The sequence below is a fragment of the Mesoplodon bidens genome, assembly GCF_964165515.1.
Source record: "Mesoplodon bidens genome assembly, chromosome: 2".
Lineage (NCBI taxonomy): Eukaryota > Metazoa > Chordata > Mammalia > Artiodactyla > Ziphiidae > Mesoplodon > Mesoplodon bidens.
Genome location: NC_138177.1, coordinates 170,943,158 through 170,959,655, shown reverse-complemented (window position 1 = coordinate 170,959,655; position 16,498 = coordinate 170,943,158). Strand labels below are relative to the sequence as shown.

At 37.6% G+C, this 16,498-nt stretch overlaps 1 protein-coding gene across 17 annotated transcripts in view; it reads right to left on the bottom strand.

The window, feature by feature from the left end:
• Positions 1-16,498, bottom strand: part of EIF4G3 (eukaryotic translation initiation factor 4 gamma 3) — a 374,779-nt gene that overhangs the window by 14,658 nt on the left and 343,623 nt on the right. For all 17 annotated transcript variants that reach the window (XM_081224467.1, XM_081224470.1, XM_081224463.1 and 14 more), the window contains 4 exons: positions 16,186-16,311; positions 14,950-15,031; positions 12,696-12,794; positions 4,060-4,206 (listed from right to left, as the gene is read on the bottom strand). In XM_081224467.1, coding sequence (XP_081080593.1) covers positions 4,060-4,206; positions 12,696-12,794; positions 14,950-15,031; positions 16,186-16,311 — 454 coding nt within the window. The remainder of the gene's footprint in view (positions 1-4,059; positions 4,207-12,695; positions 12,795-14,949; positions 15,032-16,185; positions 16,312-16,498) is intronic.

Genomic DNA, 16,498 nt, shown 5'->3' with positions numbered 1-16,498 from the left:
TGATTAAAAATCTTCCAACAAACAAAAGCCCAGGACCAAATCGATCACAGGCGAATTCTACCAAACATTTAGAGAAAAGCTAACACGTATCCTTCTCAAACCCTTCCAAAATATAGCAGAGAGAGGGACACTCCCCAACTCATTCTACAAGGCCACCATCACCCTGATACCAAAACCAGATAAAGATGTCACACAGAAAGAAAACTACAGGCCAATATCACTGATGAATGTAGATGCAAAAATCCTCAACAAAATACTAGCAAACAGAACCCAACAGCACACTAAAGGGATCATACACCATGATCAAGTGTATCCCAGGAAAGCAAGGATTCTTCAATATATGCAAATCAATCAATGTGATAAACTGTATTTACAAATTGAAGGAGAAAAACCATATGATCATCTCAAGAGATGCAGAAAAAGCTTTTGACAAAATTCAACACCCATTTATGATAAAAACCCTCCAGAAAGTAGGCATAGAGGGAACCTACCTCAACATAATAAAGGCCATATATGACAAACCCACAGACAGCACTGCTCTCAATGGTGAAAAACTGAAACCATTTCCACTAAGATCAGGAACAAGACAAGGTTGCCCACTCTCACCACTATTAAAATTCAACATAGTTGGGCTTCCCTGGTGGCGCAGTGGTTGAGAGTCCACCTGCCGATGTAGGGGACACGGGTTTGTGCCCAGGTCCGGGAAAATCCCACATGCCGCAGAGCAGCTAGGCCCGTGAGCCATGGCCGCTGGGCCTGTGCGTCCGGAGCCCGTGCTCCGGAATGGGAGAAGCCACAACAGTGAGAGGCCCGCGTACCGCAAAAAAAAAAAAAAAAAAAAAAAAATCAACACCGTTTTGGAAGTTTTAGCCACAGCAATCAGAGAAGAAAAAGAAATAAAAGGAATCCAAATCAGAAAAGAAGAAGTAAAGCTGTCACTGTTTGCAGATGACATGATACTATACATAGAGAATCCTAAAGATGCTCCCAGAATACTACTAGAGCTAATCAATGAATCTGGCAAAGTAGCAGGATACAAAATTAATGCACAGAAATCTCTTGCATACCTATACACTAATGATGAAAAATCTGAAAGAGAAATTAAGGAAACACTCCCATCTACCACTGCAACAAAAAGAATAAAATACCTAGGAATAAACCTACCTAAGGAGACAAAAGACCTGTATGCAGAAAACTATAAGACACTGATGAAAGAAATTAAAGATGATACAAACAGATGCAGAGATACACCATGTTCTTGGATTAGAATAATCAACACTGTGAAAATGATTATACTGCCCAAAGCAATCTAAAGATTCAGTGGAATCTCTATCAAACTACCAATGGCATTTTTCACAGAACTAGAACAAAAAATTTAACACTTTGTTTAGAAACACAAAAGACCCCGAATAGCCAAAGCAATCTTGAGAAAGAAAAACAGAGCTGGAGGAATCAGGTTCCCTGACTTCAGACTATACTACAAAGCTACAGTAATCAAGACAGTATGGTACTGGCACAAAAACAGAAATATAGATCAATGGAACAGGATAGAAAGCCCAGAGATAAACCCACACACATATGGTCACCTTATCCTTGATAAAGAAGGCAAGAATATACAATGGAGAAAAGACAGCCTCTTCAGTAAGTGGTGCAGGGAACACTGGACAGCTACACGTAAAACAATGAAATTAGAACACTCCCTAACACCATACACAAAAATAAACTCAAAATGGATTAAAGACCTAAATGTAAGGCCAGAAACTATCAAACTCTTAGAGGAAAACACAGGCAGAACTCTCTATGACATAAATCTCAGCAAGATCCTTTTTGACCCACCTCCTAGAGAAATGGAAATAAAAACAAAAATAAACAAATGGGACGTAATGAGACTTCAAAGCTTTTGCACAGCAAAGGACACCATAAACAAGACGAAAAGACAACCCTCAGAATGGGAGAAAATATTTGCAAATGAAGCAACTGACAAAAGATTAACCTCCAAAATTTACAAGCAGCTCAGGCAACTCAATATCAAAAGGACAAACAACCCAATCCAAAAATGGGCAGAAGACCTAAATACACATTTCTCCAAAGAAGATATACCGATCGCCAACAAACACATGAAAGAATGCTCAACATCACTAATCATTAGAGAAATGCAAATCAAAACTACAATGAGGTATCACCTCACACCAGTCAGAATGGCCATCATCAAAAAATCTAAAAACAATAAATGCTGGAGAGGGTGTGGAGAAAAGGGAACCCTCTCGCACTGTTGGTGGGAATGTAAATTGATACAGCCACTATGGAGAAAAAAGTATGGAGGTTTCTAAAAAACTAAAAACAGAACTACCATATGACCGAGGAATCCCACTACTGGGCATATACCCTGAGAAAACCATAATTCAAAAAGAGTCACGTACCACAATGTTCATTGCAGGTCTATTTACAATAGCCAGGACATGGAAGCAACCTAAGTGTCCATCGACAGATGAATGGATCAAGAAGATGTGGCACATATATACAATGGAATATTACTCAGCCATAAAAAGAAACAAAATTGAGTTATTTCTAGTGAGGTGGATGGACATAGAGTCTGTCATACAGAGTGAAGTAAGAAAGAAAGAGAAAAACAAATACCATATGCTAACAAATATATATGGAATCTTAAAAAAAAAAGTTATGAAGAACCTAGGGGCAGGACTGGAATAAAGATGCAGATGTAGAGAATGGACCTGAGGACACGGGGAGGGGGAAGGGGAAGCTGGGACGAAGTGAGAGAGTGGCATGGACATATACAGACTCCCAAATGTAAATACCTAGCTAGTGGGAAGCAGCCGTATAGCACAGGGAGATCAGCTTGGTGCTTTGTGACCACTTAGAGGGGTGGGATAGAGAGGGTGGGAGGGAGATGCAAGATGGAGGGGATATGGGGATGTATGTATACGTAGAGCTGATTCACTTTGTGATACAGCAGAAACTAACACACCATTGTAAAGCAATTATACTCCAATAAAGATGTTAAAAAAAAAAAAAAGACTGAAAGAGCAGTTTGAGCTCAGTGTAGTGAGCCTGCCAGAAGCACAGAGTTTTAAAAAAAAAAAGCAAAAAGCACCACGTAACTGTACTGTTGGACCACACTTGGTGATCATGCTCAGTTTGCACATGTCACTTTGTGAGGAATGCTCAAAATCCAGGTTATGTTTGTATGAGAATAACCAGACAAGGGTCTGGATATCAAGATTTCAGGAACGAATGAAAGAACCTAGAGGGGGAGATAGGGATATATCTTACTGACTAGTATAAATTACTTAAAAAAGATTCTGAATTAGGTGAGATGATAGATTATCATATAGACAGCAGGGAAAATAGGTAGAAAAACCAATTTATCAGCAGCTTCATTATTTCTCAGTGCCTGGAAATGAGTTGTTAAAAAAACAACAGCCCATTAGAAGGACTACAAAACAAGATTTATGCAAGAGGGAGAGAACTAGATTAGCCTTCAATGGCTTTCTTTCAACTTGGATTAGTATATGATCCCATGGAAATGTGCACAAATAAAACACATGTACATAAACAGAAGTTACTATTTAAAGGAATACAGTAACAAATTAAAAATGGACATAATCAACAGACTCCACAAGATAAATAAGATACGAAGTTTCCAGAAGGGAGTGTCGTTATGAAAATGTCAGTCAACACATTTAATAATAATTATATATTGCTTATTAATTTTATCCAGATTAGTATTTAAAACATGACAACATTAAGAAAGAAATGAAAATTTTTGAATGGTAAAATGCAGGGTGTATCCAAAACTAATGAGAGATCCAGAAAAATGGCTTATGTTCTGAATATTTTTACCTGACTTTATAAAAGACTACGAATCTTATAAAAATAGAAAAACAGCATTAGTTTCAAATACATAAACATGTAAGAATAAAAACTAACTTCATTAAAGTTAAAAACTCCCATTAAGTGAGAGGGTAAATATGTGAATGAAGGGATCCCACAAGAATCTTTCTTTCAGAGATATCAGGGAAGGTGACATAGTCTTTATACCTCTACCCAGTCAAAGATCTGTTCATCATTTGCTTTGTCCTCAATAATGAGTTTCTCGAGTCGCTTATACAGCTCTTCGGCAGAGAGTTCTTTCTTTGAAAGTGCTTCAGAGGAACAGGAACCATCAGACTCTATAAAGTCCAACTTCTGTAACATACAGTGTTAAACATATTAACATAATTCAATATTATTATCACCCTGAGAGGAAAACAAAGTCATGGGCTATCTCTTCTATTGCACATGGAATCAAAATGATCAGCAGAAGCCATTCTATATTTATTGTTCTAAAAGATTCTCACTCCATTACCCTTCTGAATATTTCCCCATTTTTTAATACTGCATAGCTCTGCTTCTTCTTAAAAACAAAAGCAAGCTTACTTCTCCTCCAAATCATTCTGAATTTCAGTCTTTTTAAAAAATTTAAGTACATCTGACATACAATATTATATTAGTTTCATGTGTACAAAATAGTGATTTGCCATTTGTATACACTGTGAAATGGTCACCACAATAAGTCTAGTCATTATCTATCGCCGTACAAAGTCAATACAATACTATTGACTGTATTCTCCATGCTATATATTACATCCTCATAACTTATTTATTTTATAACTGGAAGTTTGTACCTCTTGACCCCCTTCACCTATTTCACCCCTGCCAACCCCTTCCCCTCTGGCAACCAACTACCTATTCGCTGTATCTATGGGTTTTGATTTGTTTTGTAGAATCCACATGTAAGTGAAATCATGCAATATTTGTCTTTCTCTTGACTTATTTCATTTAACATAATACCCTTGGGTGCTTCAGTCTGGCTTTTAGCTGTGACATAGCTCTAAGGCAGGGCAGGAGTACTGGCAAGGGTACAATTTAACTCCCTTTCTGCAGCCTATGATTTAGTATCACTATTGCCACCGAGCAGCTGTCAAAAACTCTATAGTTTTAGTTTTGTCAACTCCTTTAAACACCTCTTGACCATTCTGAATCCGAGTGTGAGAAACGATGCCATAATTGTTTAACTCTTAGATGGGTAGTTAAAAAAAATCAATAATCAAAATGATTTTTCATTTTCAAGGGTATAAGGAAATGAGGTATATAAGTATGTTTTGCCTTATGAAGTTTCTCTATGCAAAAACCATGAAGATTAAAATATTAAAGATTATTAACATATTTTCCTCTAGTACCTTAGAAGACTCTGATATATTTCTATACCCTCCTTTGATCCACAAAGAAAAAATTACCTTGAATTCTGTGAAAAAAAATTTCATTCTATCATTTTAATTGTCTTTACCACTTATGTCTCATTTTAAAATCTATTCCTATAAAGTTTAGAAACATGATTCAGTATTACAATTTTTCTGATTCAATGTTGATAAATATCTCAACCACCACATTTCAGTATACATACAAAATCACAAGAAGATGGCCATAAGTTCTTTTAAGAACAGGCAATTTTTCACAGCTTTGAAACATTCTCCAAATTTGTTCTAACACTCTTAGGTGATAGAACACCTACACAGAATACCTCTTTAACCTACCCTAAACCTACATAGATGACTGAAGGTCTGAGAGTGATTAACAACAACAGCAAAGTCAAACATGAATTACACTGCTCATTAATATAATATGACATAAAAATGTGAAAGTGAACGTCTTTACCATGGCCAAACAGAGTCAGTGGTGAGTTGTAAAGTTTACCTTGGTCATTGGAGAGAAACATTTATTTCTCAGAATCCCTGTGTTTCTGTATATGTTATCGAATCCTCCTAGAACCTAGAAGGCTGGGCTTCAAATTTATGGATCAGCTCATCACTACCTCTTGCAGAATGTACTCGGGTTCCCAGAAAAAGGGCATTAAACCAGCCATTTTAGTTTTTATTTATTTTGGCTGTGCTGGGTCTTCGTTGTGGCTCATGGGCTCTCTAGTTGTGGTGCACAGGCTTCTCTAGTTGTGACACGCCGGCTCAGTAGTTGCGGCACACAGGCTTAGTTCCCTGACCAGGGATCGAACGCAGCCCCCCCCCCACTGCATTGGGAGTGTGGAGTATTAACCACTGGACCACCAGGGGAGTCTCTAAACCAGCCATTTTAGAAGAAAGCTAAAATTCAGGATACAGAAGGCCAAGTTTTCTGGAACCTCATTTTTTTGTCTTTTAAACTTTTTTTTTTTTTTTTTTTTTTTGCGGTATGCGGGCCTCTCACTGTTGTGGCCTCTCCCATTGCGGAGCACAGGCTCCGGACGCGCAGGCTCAGTGGCCATGGCTCACGGGCCCAGCCGCTCCGCGGCATGTGGGATCTTCCCGGACCTGGGCACCAACCCGTGTCCCCTGCATTGGCAGGCGGACTCTCAACCACTGCACCACCAGGGAAGCCCTAAACATTTTTATTAATAACAACATCATCCGTAACTGACTGAGTTCCTCTCTATGCTCAGTGCTTCTTAAACATTATCTCATTTAATCCCCATAAAAATTCTACCAGATAGTTATTATAAGCATTTCATAGGTGAGGAATATGAGGCTTAGAGAAATCAAGTAAGTTGCTTAAAGTCTTAAGTGGTAGAAAATTGGAACCTGAATCCAGGTTTATTTGACTTCAAATCAGGGTGCCATATGTTTTCATTTCTCTTGGATATACACCTAGAAGTACAACTGCTGGGTCTCATGTGAATTCTGTGAGGAAACCATCCTTATGTAGTTATTTTCATAAATTACATCTTTATACAATGTATGCCCATTAACACATATTTATAGTTATTTTCTTATGGATTTGCCTTTTAAATCATATAGCAAAGAAAATGAGGAGCTACAAACCAAAAACATAAAAATACTTGCTTTTATATTTACCTGTGTGGTTACTTTTACCATTTATCTATATTTCTTTGCATGGCTTCGAGTTACACTCTTGTGCTCTTTTGCTTCAGCCTGAAAGACTCAGTTTAGCAGGGGAGGTCTACTAACTCAGTTTTTATCTGGGAATGTCTTAATTTCTTCTTCATTTTTATAGGAAATATTGCCAGATATAAACAGTCTTTAAATTTTAGTACTTTATTCTTTTTTTTTTGGCTGCGCTGGGTCTTCGTTGCTGCGCGCGGGGCTTTCTCTAGTTGAGGCAAGCGGGGGCTGTTCTTCATTGTGGTTCACAGACTTCTCACTGCGGTGGCTTCTCTTGTTGCGGAGCTCAGGCTCTCGGTGTGTGGGCTTCAGTAGTTGTGGCACACGTGCTCAAGAGCTCAGGCTCAGACGTTGTGGCGCACTGGCTTAGTTGCTCCGCGGCATGCGGGATCTTCTCGGACCAGGGCTCGAACCCGTGTCTCCTGCATTGGCAGGCGGATTCTTAACCACTACACCACTAGGGAAGCCCAGTACTTTAAATATATCATTCCAGTGTCTTTTGACAGCCATAGTTTCTGATGATAAATTGGCTGTTAATCTTATTGAGGCTTCTTTGTATGTGACGAGTCTCTTCTCTCTTGATGCTTTCAAGATTTCTTCTTTGTTTTTGTCTTTCAACAGTTTTATTATATCTTGATGTGAAACTGACTTTATCCTGCCTAGAGTTTGTTGAAATTCCTAGATGTGTAGATTCATATCTTTGATCAAATTTGGGAAGTTTTCGACCATTATTTCTTCAAATACTTAAATACTTTCTTCTGCTCCTTTCTCCCTTCTCTGGGACTACGTTATGTATATACTGATGTGTTTGGTGGTGTCCCCTAGGTCCTTAGACTTCGTTAATTTTTCTTGTTTCTCTTTTCTTTGCTCCTCAAACTGAGCAATTTTTTTCAAAGCCTCTTTTCATGTTAAATGGATTATTTTTTCAATATGTATTATTACAATTTAAAGTTTTCTTTAAAAAATAAACTATAGGGACTTTTAAAAAAATTCAATGATATTCAGTTTCATATAACAATGCCAGAAACTTCATTAGCAAAACAATTAGTAAAAGAGTGTATCTGTTGTGAATACTGAAGATGGATTTTCATCGTAGTAAATTAGTGCTGAATCAGTGATTCCTGACTGACTGAGCAATTTCAATTGCCCTGTTTCCAAGTTCGCTGACTGATTCTTCTGCCTGCTCAACCCTGTTGTTGAAAGAGTCTAATTTTTCATTTCAGCTATTATCACTTTTCAGTTTCTACTTGGCTCCTTTTTATAATTTCTACCTCTTTACCAGTATTCTCAACTTGTTCAATTCATCATTCTGATTTCCTTTATTTCTTCGTCCATGGTTTTCTTCAGCAACTTGAGCATATTTAAGTCAGTTGAAGTCCTTGTCTAGTATTCCCAATGTTTGGGCTTCCTCAGGGATGCTTTCTGTCATTTTCTTTTTTTCCCCTGTGAATGAGCTATATTTTCCTGTTTCTTTGAATACTTCATAATTTTTTTGTTGAAAACTAGACAGTGTAATGCAGTAAGTCTGGACATTAGATGCTCTCCTTCACCCCGTATGATGTTGCAGTCATCTGTTTAGTGACTTTTAGACAAGGACTATATTCCTTCTCGTATATGGTTACTGAAGTCTCTGATCCATTGTCTCTGCAGTCAGCCAGTGACCTTTCAGAGATTTCAGTGAATGCCTGGATCCAATGAGAAAAAGAGAGGGGCGTGGGGGTGTGGGGAAGACATAAATGTGTTCTGTTTAAGTTCTCTGACAGACTCCATCCAAGAAGTTGCTTCAGGGTGAGGAGCTGAAATGACATCAAGGTCCTGCACAGGATACTCAGTGAACCGCTAGGCAGATTAAAAGACACAGCACCCTACTTTAGAGGACAAGGTCTTTATTGCTCAACCTGGCGCCAGAAAGAAGGTGCTACTGTCTCCTCAGCTGTCTGTCACAGAGCTGGGGGCTGATAGCTTTCTATGCAAAACACCAAAATCACTGGAATTTACCAGACTCTTTTTTTCATCAAGAATCCTCCTGGTATTGGTAGTGCATGTGTTCCACTCCATAATTCCAAAATAGCTGATTCTAACAGACCTTCCCAGCTCAATAGTTGTTTCAGTGGAGGGACTAATTCTGGACCTTCTTACTATATCATCTTCCCTCCATCCATACACTGATTTTTAAATTTTAAATTAACCTTACATTCCTGTGATAAAACCTACCTGGTTATGATGTATTATCCTTTTTATATACTGTTGCATTTGATTTGTGAAATTTTTGTTGACAAGATTTTCTCTGTGTTAATTAGGAATACTGGTCTATATAGTTCCCTTTTCTTGAAATGCCCTTGATTTTGTTATCAATTTAATGCTGGCCTCACAGAATGAGTTGGAAAATAAGTCTCTCCTGTTCAATGTTTTGGAAGAATTGGTGTAGAATTCTTTGCAGAATTGGCATTATTTCTCCCTTAAATGTTTGGTAGAATTCATCACTGAACTCACTGGTGCCTGGAGTTTTCTTTGTGAGAACGTTAACTACTTCAATTTCTTTCATAGATATTCAGGTTATCTATTCTTCTTGAGTCAGCTCTAGTAGTTTGTGTCAAGAAATTTACTCATTTCAACTAAGTTGATGTATTTATTGGCATAAAGATTATTTGCAAAATTCTCTTACTTGTTGTTATGTGTAGAATCTATACAATGTCACCTCTCTCATTCTTTTTATTAGAAACCTGTGCCTTCTCTTTTTTATTTTTCCTGATTCGTCTGGCTAGGGGTTTATCAATTTTATCTTTTCAAAGAACCAGCTTTTGACTTCAGTGACTTTTCTCTACTGTTCTTCTGTTTCATTGACTTCTGCTCTGATTCTTGTTATTTCCTTTTTAAATTTTTTATTTATTTATTTATTTATTTATTTTTGGCTGTGTTGGGTCTTTGTTTCTGTGCGAGGCCTTTCTCTAGTTGCGGTGAGCGGGGGCCACTCTTCATCGCGGTGTGCGGGCCTCTCACTTTCGCAGCCTTCTCTTGTTGCACAGCACAGGCTTCCGACGCGCAGGCTCAGTAGTTGTGGCTCATGGGCCTAGTTGCTCCACAGCATGTGGGATCTTCCCAGACCAGGGCTCGGACCTGTGTCCCCTGCATTGGCAGGCAGATTCTCAACCATTGTGCCACCAGGGAAGCCCATCCTTTTTTCTATTTACTTTGTTTTATTTGCTCTTCCATTTTCTAATTTTGTAAGGTTGAAGCTGAAGTTACTAATTTGTGACCTTACTTGTTTCCTACACACAGGTGTTCAGCGCTAAAAATTTCACTCTAAGTACGGCTTTAGTTGCATCCCACAAATTTTGATGTGTTGTGTTTTCATTTTCATTCAGTACGAAATATTTAAAAAATCTTTTACGATTTCTCGTTGACTCACGGGTTACTTAAAAGTGTGTTATTAAGTTTCTAAATATATGTTGCCCTTATCCTTAAAGGTTAGTTTATTTGGAAGTCAACTCTAGATTAACTTTAAGATTATTCCGGGACTTCCCTGGTGGTCCAGTGGTAAAGAATCTGCCTTACAATGCAGGGGACACGGGTTCAAGCCCTGGCCAGGGAACTAAGGTCCCACATGTCGTGGGGCAACTAAGCCCATGCCCCACAACTACTGAGCTCCTGCACCTCAACTAGAGAGCCTGCGTGCTGCAGACTACAGAGCCCACACGCTCTGGAACCTACACGCCACAACTACAGAACCCATGCACCCTGGAGCCTGTGCGCCACAACTAGAGGGAGGCCTGCACTCCGCAATGAAGAGCCCGCGTGCTTCAATGAAAGATCCCACCTACCGCAACTAAGACCGATGCAGCCCCCCCACCGCAAAAAAAAAAAGATTACGCCACCATCTTCCATTGTTATCTATGTATACTTTGATTAACAACTGGCTTTCATTGTTGCTATTGCAAAGTCTGCTTTTCCTTTGTAGGTGATGTGCTGCTTCTTTCTAGCTACTTTAAAATCCTTTTTTGCTTGCTTTTGATATTATGTAGTTTCACTAAAATGTAACTATCCTATGTGGTATACGTGTGCTTTCTATATAGATTCATATATTTTTCAGTTCTGGAAAAGTCAGCCACAGTCTCTTCAAATATTGCCTCTTCTCCATTCACCCTATTTTCCCTTCTAGGACTCCAATTAGACGCATGTTAGACTTTCTCATTCTATCCTCTAAATTTCATAACATCTCTTAGAATTCTGTCTAGTTTCTTCTCCTTCTCTTTTTATATCTGCCCAGTCATTTTGACTACTCTATTCATGTTTGCTCATTTTTGTGATTCCTTCTTTTTAAAATAATGTTATTTTATATGCTGAGTGATGATTCCATTATCTCAAGTCTCTGGAGTCTAAATCTTGCACTTATTGTCTGTTTACTGTCACTCATGGTTACCTGTTTCATTATACTTTAAATGAACTCTTAAGTGTTAACTCATATATTTAGATAATGTTAATTTGCAGAAAGTAAGAGCTAAGTTGAGTATAGTTTTCTCCAAAGAGCATTTTGGTTTGCTGCTTCTTGGAGCCAGGGTAATATTGAACTGGGACCATTTCAACATCTTCAAGATCTCTGGCAGCGCTTATAATGGTATTAGGCAACACACCCTTTACATGTGCTTACTGCTCAGAGCCAATTTCATCTTTGGCTTTTTCCGCCCTTATTCGTTTTGTTACTTGGGAATTTCTTCCACTTTTTATGAGCCCAGCTATGCAAGATAAATTATGCCTTATGTAGGAGTACTCCTCAGTGTATCTGGACTACAACCAAAAGAAAGCTAAAGTCCACAGTTAACCTAATGTCTTTATCCAGCTTAAATATATCCAGCTTAAAATATACTTAAAGTCATTTTCTGATTGCTTTATTACTTTCTTTTTACCTAAGAGTGATTTTTTTCTTCTTATTGCCGATTTTGTTGGCTGTCTTAGCATTTATTTTCCTCAGATGTTTTAGGATTCTGACTTGCAGGATCATTTTGAGAGGAAGTTTTTTGTTTTGTCACTCTTCTTTTTATGGTTGCCTCTATTTGATCCCCCACAATTCTTTACTTAGGACCAGATTATATTGACTATGGAGCCTTCTGCCTTGTTGTGGATTTCTGAATCCAGTTACCAAGTCAGTAGGCAGCTTAGCTAAGGTTCTGCCTATAAGACTATATCTACTTCCTTGTATTTATTTATCGAGTTTCCACTTAGTGACATGCAGTAAGCCTGTCTCCAATCTTCTACCTTGAAAGGGGCATCTGGACCCTATTACCCCACAGAAGTAACTTCTCCTGCCTCTATTTGCTTTCAGATCCAGAGCTCAGAAGACTTGCAGCTTTAGCCCTATTAACCCTACTTTATTCATCAATTTCATTTCTGGTTCATGGAGACGTGTAGCTTGTTTTCTAAGCGTGGCTAAATCCTTAAAATTTTCTTTTCTTTTTTATCTATCATCTAATGAATGCAAAGACAAAAAGCTACGATGTTGTTAAAAGTTGCCTGGTGAGAATTGTGATTGAGTCTGACGAGAGATCAGAAAATATTTGTCCTTAGGAACCACGAGGTTTTTTTTGGGTAAAGTGGCTTTAAAGCATGGACTTACAATGACATCTTGACCATGATTCCTATTTTGGTCTAATTTTAATAACTGGAATACTAGTACAAATACTTTTATCTCCTCTAAGAAACAGACCAACTACGATCAAACAGGAAGGCACAAGCCTTGCTTGTACTCACCTGCTCCAAGAGAAAATTATGTACATCTTCCCCTTCTGGTAAAAAATCCTTCCAGCTGAGGTCAGCCTCCCTCCATAAGGCTCCCACTTTCTTATGGCTCTAAAACAGACATTAAGTCCAATCCATTTACTTTTACATTGGAAGGAGAAAAAGAAGTCAAAAGTACAGAAGTTTGAAGGAAGGCTAAAAAACTGAAACTTTTCCTTGCTGATATGAAGTTAATTTCTTAGGACACTTAGCTTTCAAACTGAGATGTCTGAATGTTCATAAACGTAATGGTAAATGAAGTATAGTTGCTTAACGTTCAATAATTTCTTCTACCAGATGACTAATCTGGGGATCTGCAAGCTGGTGTTTGGGGTTTATGAATATAATCAACTAAAAAGAGTCCAATTCACAGAGCTTATAAATTCACAACTGTCTCTTTTCCTGGATAGTGCTATATGCATCTGCTATTAAAGCCATTCAATAAGCCTCCCTGGAGTCTCTCTTCATAGTAGATTATGATTATGCTACCTAACATGAGAATGACTAAGGAAGTCATTGCTCCTAATCAAGGAATGAGAATTATTTCAAGGGCAAGAAGAAGTGCAAGGCTGAGCCCAGGAAACAACAGAGAAGAGCTGCTGTCAGGTGGAAAACTGATGAGGAGGTACAAGTCCACTGCCTGAACAAAGTCACAGTGATAAAGGAAAATGTCAGGCTTTGAGGCTGCAACTGTCATCTAAGGAACATGTACTAGTTATTTCACAGACTAACTTGCCCAAGGTATAGCTGATAACCTGGCAGGGTCAGGATTTAAACTCAGGCTAATTCCAGAGCTTATATTCTATGAGAATTTTGTTTTAGTTAGGAGAAGTGAGAATTTGCTTTCTGTTTCTACAAATAAAAGTTAAGGAGAATTTGAATTTTAGGGACTAAAGTAGGTAGAAGAGCAGGAGAAAATTCTGGATCTACAAACTGGGGTTCAATAAAAACTTTAGTGCCATCAAGCAAAGAATATTAAGAACAAATAGGTAATCAACTAGAATTAGAGACGAGACTGTTTAGTACACCTATCTATGAATAACTATTAACAAATAAGTATAGTTTAAGTCAGAAATCACTCTAAAATTTTCATACGTGAGTTGTTTTGTTTTGACGTTTCTCACCCCAGGAGTTACATCACCTTTGTGAAGCTACACCACCTTCCCAAACGTCTTAGACCTCTAATATAGCACTGACACTCTCTTTTGAAACTATTGGTTTAGATTTGTTTGTCTCCCTCTCCAGTCTATAAATTCTTTGAAGATTTAGCTACCTTTGCAGACTAAAATCCTAGCATAGAGCTTTGCAGAGAATTATGCAGTATTTATTAAACTAAAATAAATGCAACTTTAAGATAGAAATTCACAATCCTGCAGAATCATTTTTACCACCTATTTCTTTTTTTGCCATTAAAAAATTTATTTTATCGAAGTATAGTTGATTTATCATGTTGTGTTAATTTCTGCTGCACAGCAAAGTGATTCAGTTATACATATATATACATATATACATTATTTTTCACATTCTCTTCCATTATGGTTTATCACAGAATACTGAATATAGTTCCCTGTGCTATACAGTAGGTCCTTATTGTTTACCCATTCTACATATAATAGTTTGCATCTGCTAATCCCAAACTCCCAGTCCATCCCTCCCCTACCTCCCCTACCCCAACCCCACCCCGGGAACCAAAAGTCTGTTCTCTATGTCTGTAAGTCTGTTTCTGTTTCGTAGATAAGTTCATTTGTGTTGTATTTTAGATTCCACATGTAAGTGACATCAATATGATTTTTTTTTACCATCTATTTCTAATCAGATTACCTAGCCCATGATCCAAAAATATTGTAAAATTAATCATTTTATGAATCTTATCTTTCTCTGAAAGCAGAGGAGTTTTAATTGAAATCTATTAAGAAGTATAAATAATATAGCCATTTTGTTTCAAGAGAAGATAAAATTAGCCACAAATAAAATACATCTTGAGATTCTTTAGAATTGTACCAAATCTAGCTGAGATTAGATAATTCTTTCCCAAATTACCAGAAAACAGAAGGACAAATATACCTTTGGAAGAAACTAGATTGAACCAGAAACCTCACTTTTTTTTTTTTTCTTCAAATAATAGAAGTTAAGAGAGTTACCTGCACAGTGATATCTAAGCTTTTCACGGATAACCCAAGATCAAAATCACTGCACTTCCCAATAGGCTGCTAAATCCAACACTCACCATTTGTTTGCATAGAAGGTGCAATATTTCAGAAAGCAAGACTCCAGCTCTTCCGACAGGAAGTAAAGGTTTGCTAAATTCTCTGTAAAAGATAGGAGTAGTGATTAAGTACCTCTGAACAAATTCTCTGTTCTAGAACAGTATGCAAACAATGTATGCCAAAAGAACAGATACTGTGCAACCTAAATAATACTGGGCAAGCCAAAATTCCAGAACATCTCTAAGTAATAATTTTCAGAAGTAGTTCAGAGACTTCAGGTTCACTTTACGCTTCATGGGGAAGCTGGAAAGAGACTTTAGAATTCCTGGGTTTTGCCTTTTTCTCTAACTGCTTCAGTGACAGAAGCAATGCAATCAGTCTCACTTAACAATCTGTTTATTTACATGAGCTCCACCTTAAGCTGAAAGAAGAGAAGCACCTTAGGTAGCAGGGAGTTGTGAAGCTTAGTTATGAAGTGTTTTTAAGAAAGGAAGCTTTTCTTTAGAATCCAGATGAAACAGAAAGGGACCAATTTTCTCACAGTCTATATCAGTATTTCCCAAACTGTGTTCCACAGGATGCCAATAATTATTCCTCAAAAAAGGATTCTACAGTCAATTAAGTGAAGCACTGCTGACTTAAACAAAGCTAAAGTTTTTATTTGTTGCTTGGTTTTACTATAGGATTCTCATAACTTTTAATGCGCTACAATACGCTTTGTGAATCTCAAAGAAAAGGGACACAATAGTATGCAGAGTTTGACTATGTGAACAGCTTTGGGGGAAATACTAATGTTTTGAAGAAGAGTCTACACAATGTAGCAACAATTTCCCACTCACGTCCAAATCTAGAAATGCCTAAGAGCTCAGCTCCTTTTAAAACAACCTGAGCATGTGCTATGCAGGTACCACAGTCTGAAAGTTATTATGTGGAACTATAACTTCTTACAGCATTGGAGCAATGAGAGACATAAAAGTCAGATTAACATTAAGCTTCCAGGAGCAATCACCTTCCAATTACATGATTCTGGAGCCATATCTAACCTTAATGGACCACAGGGCTATTATATCCCCATCACTTCTCCAATTTAGAAAAATATAACATGTTTATACTGAAATTAGAAGTCTTAAAGAGCCACAGGCTGCGTGTGAGAGTCCTCAAAAGCACTAAAGCAAGAGCACTATGCTAGAAAGCCAGCTGGTAAGCTCTGAGTTATTTTAAGTAGATACACATCAAAAGAAACAAGTATAACTTACACGATAAGTTCTCTCATGGAGATTCCGCCTTCTTTTAACATGGGGGTCACCAGTTCAGCAAGGTACAACCAAATATGAGGAATATCAATGGCCATGTCATCTGCCAATTCTAGTGTTTCTGAAAAACTGAAAAAGAACAGGAAAAAAAATTCACATGCAAATATAATTCAAAAGTTAACATTAAATAAACAGACCAAAAACCAGTCGACAAATACCTATTAAACAACTGCTATGTTCGGTACTGTTCTAGGCATCAAGTAAACAAGTTTTTGCTCTCAAAGAGCTTATATTAGTGTGGGGAGGAAAACAAAAC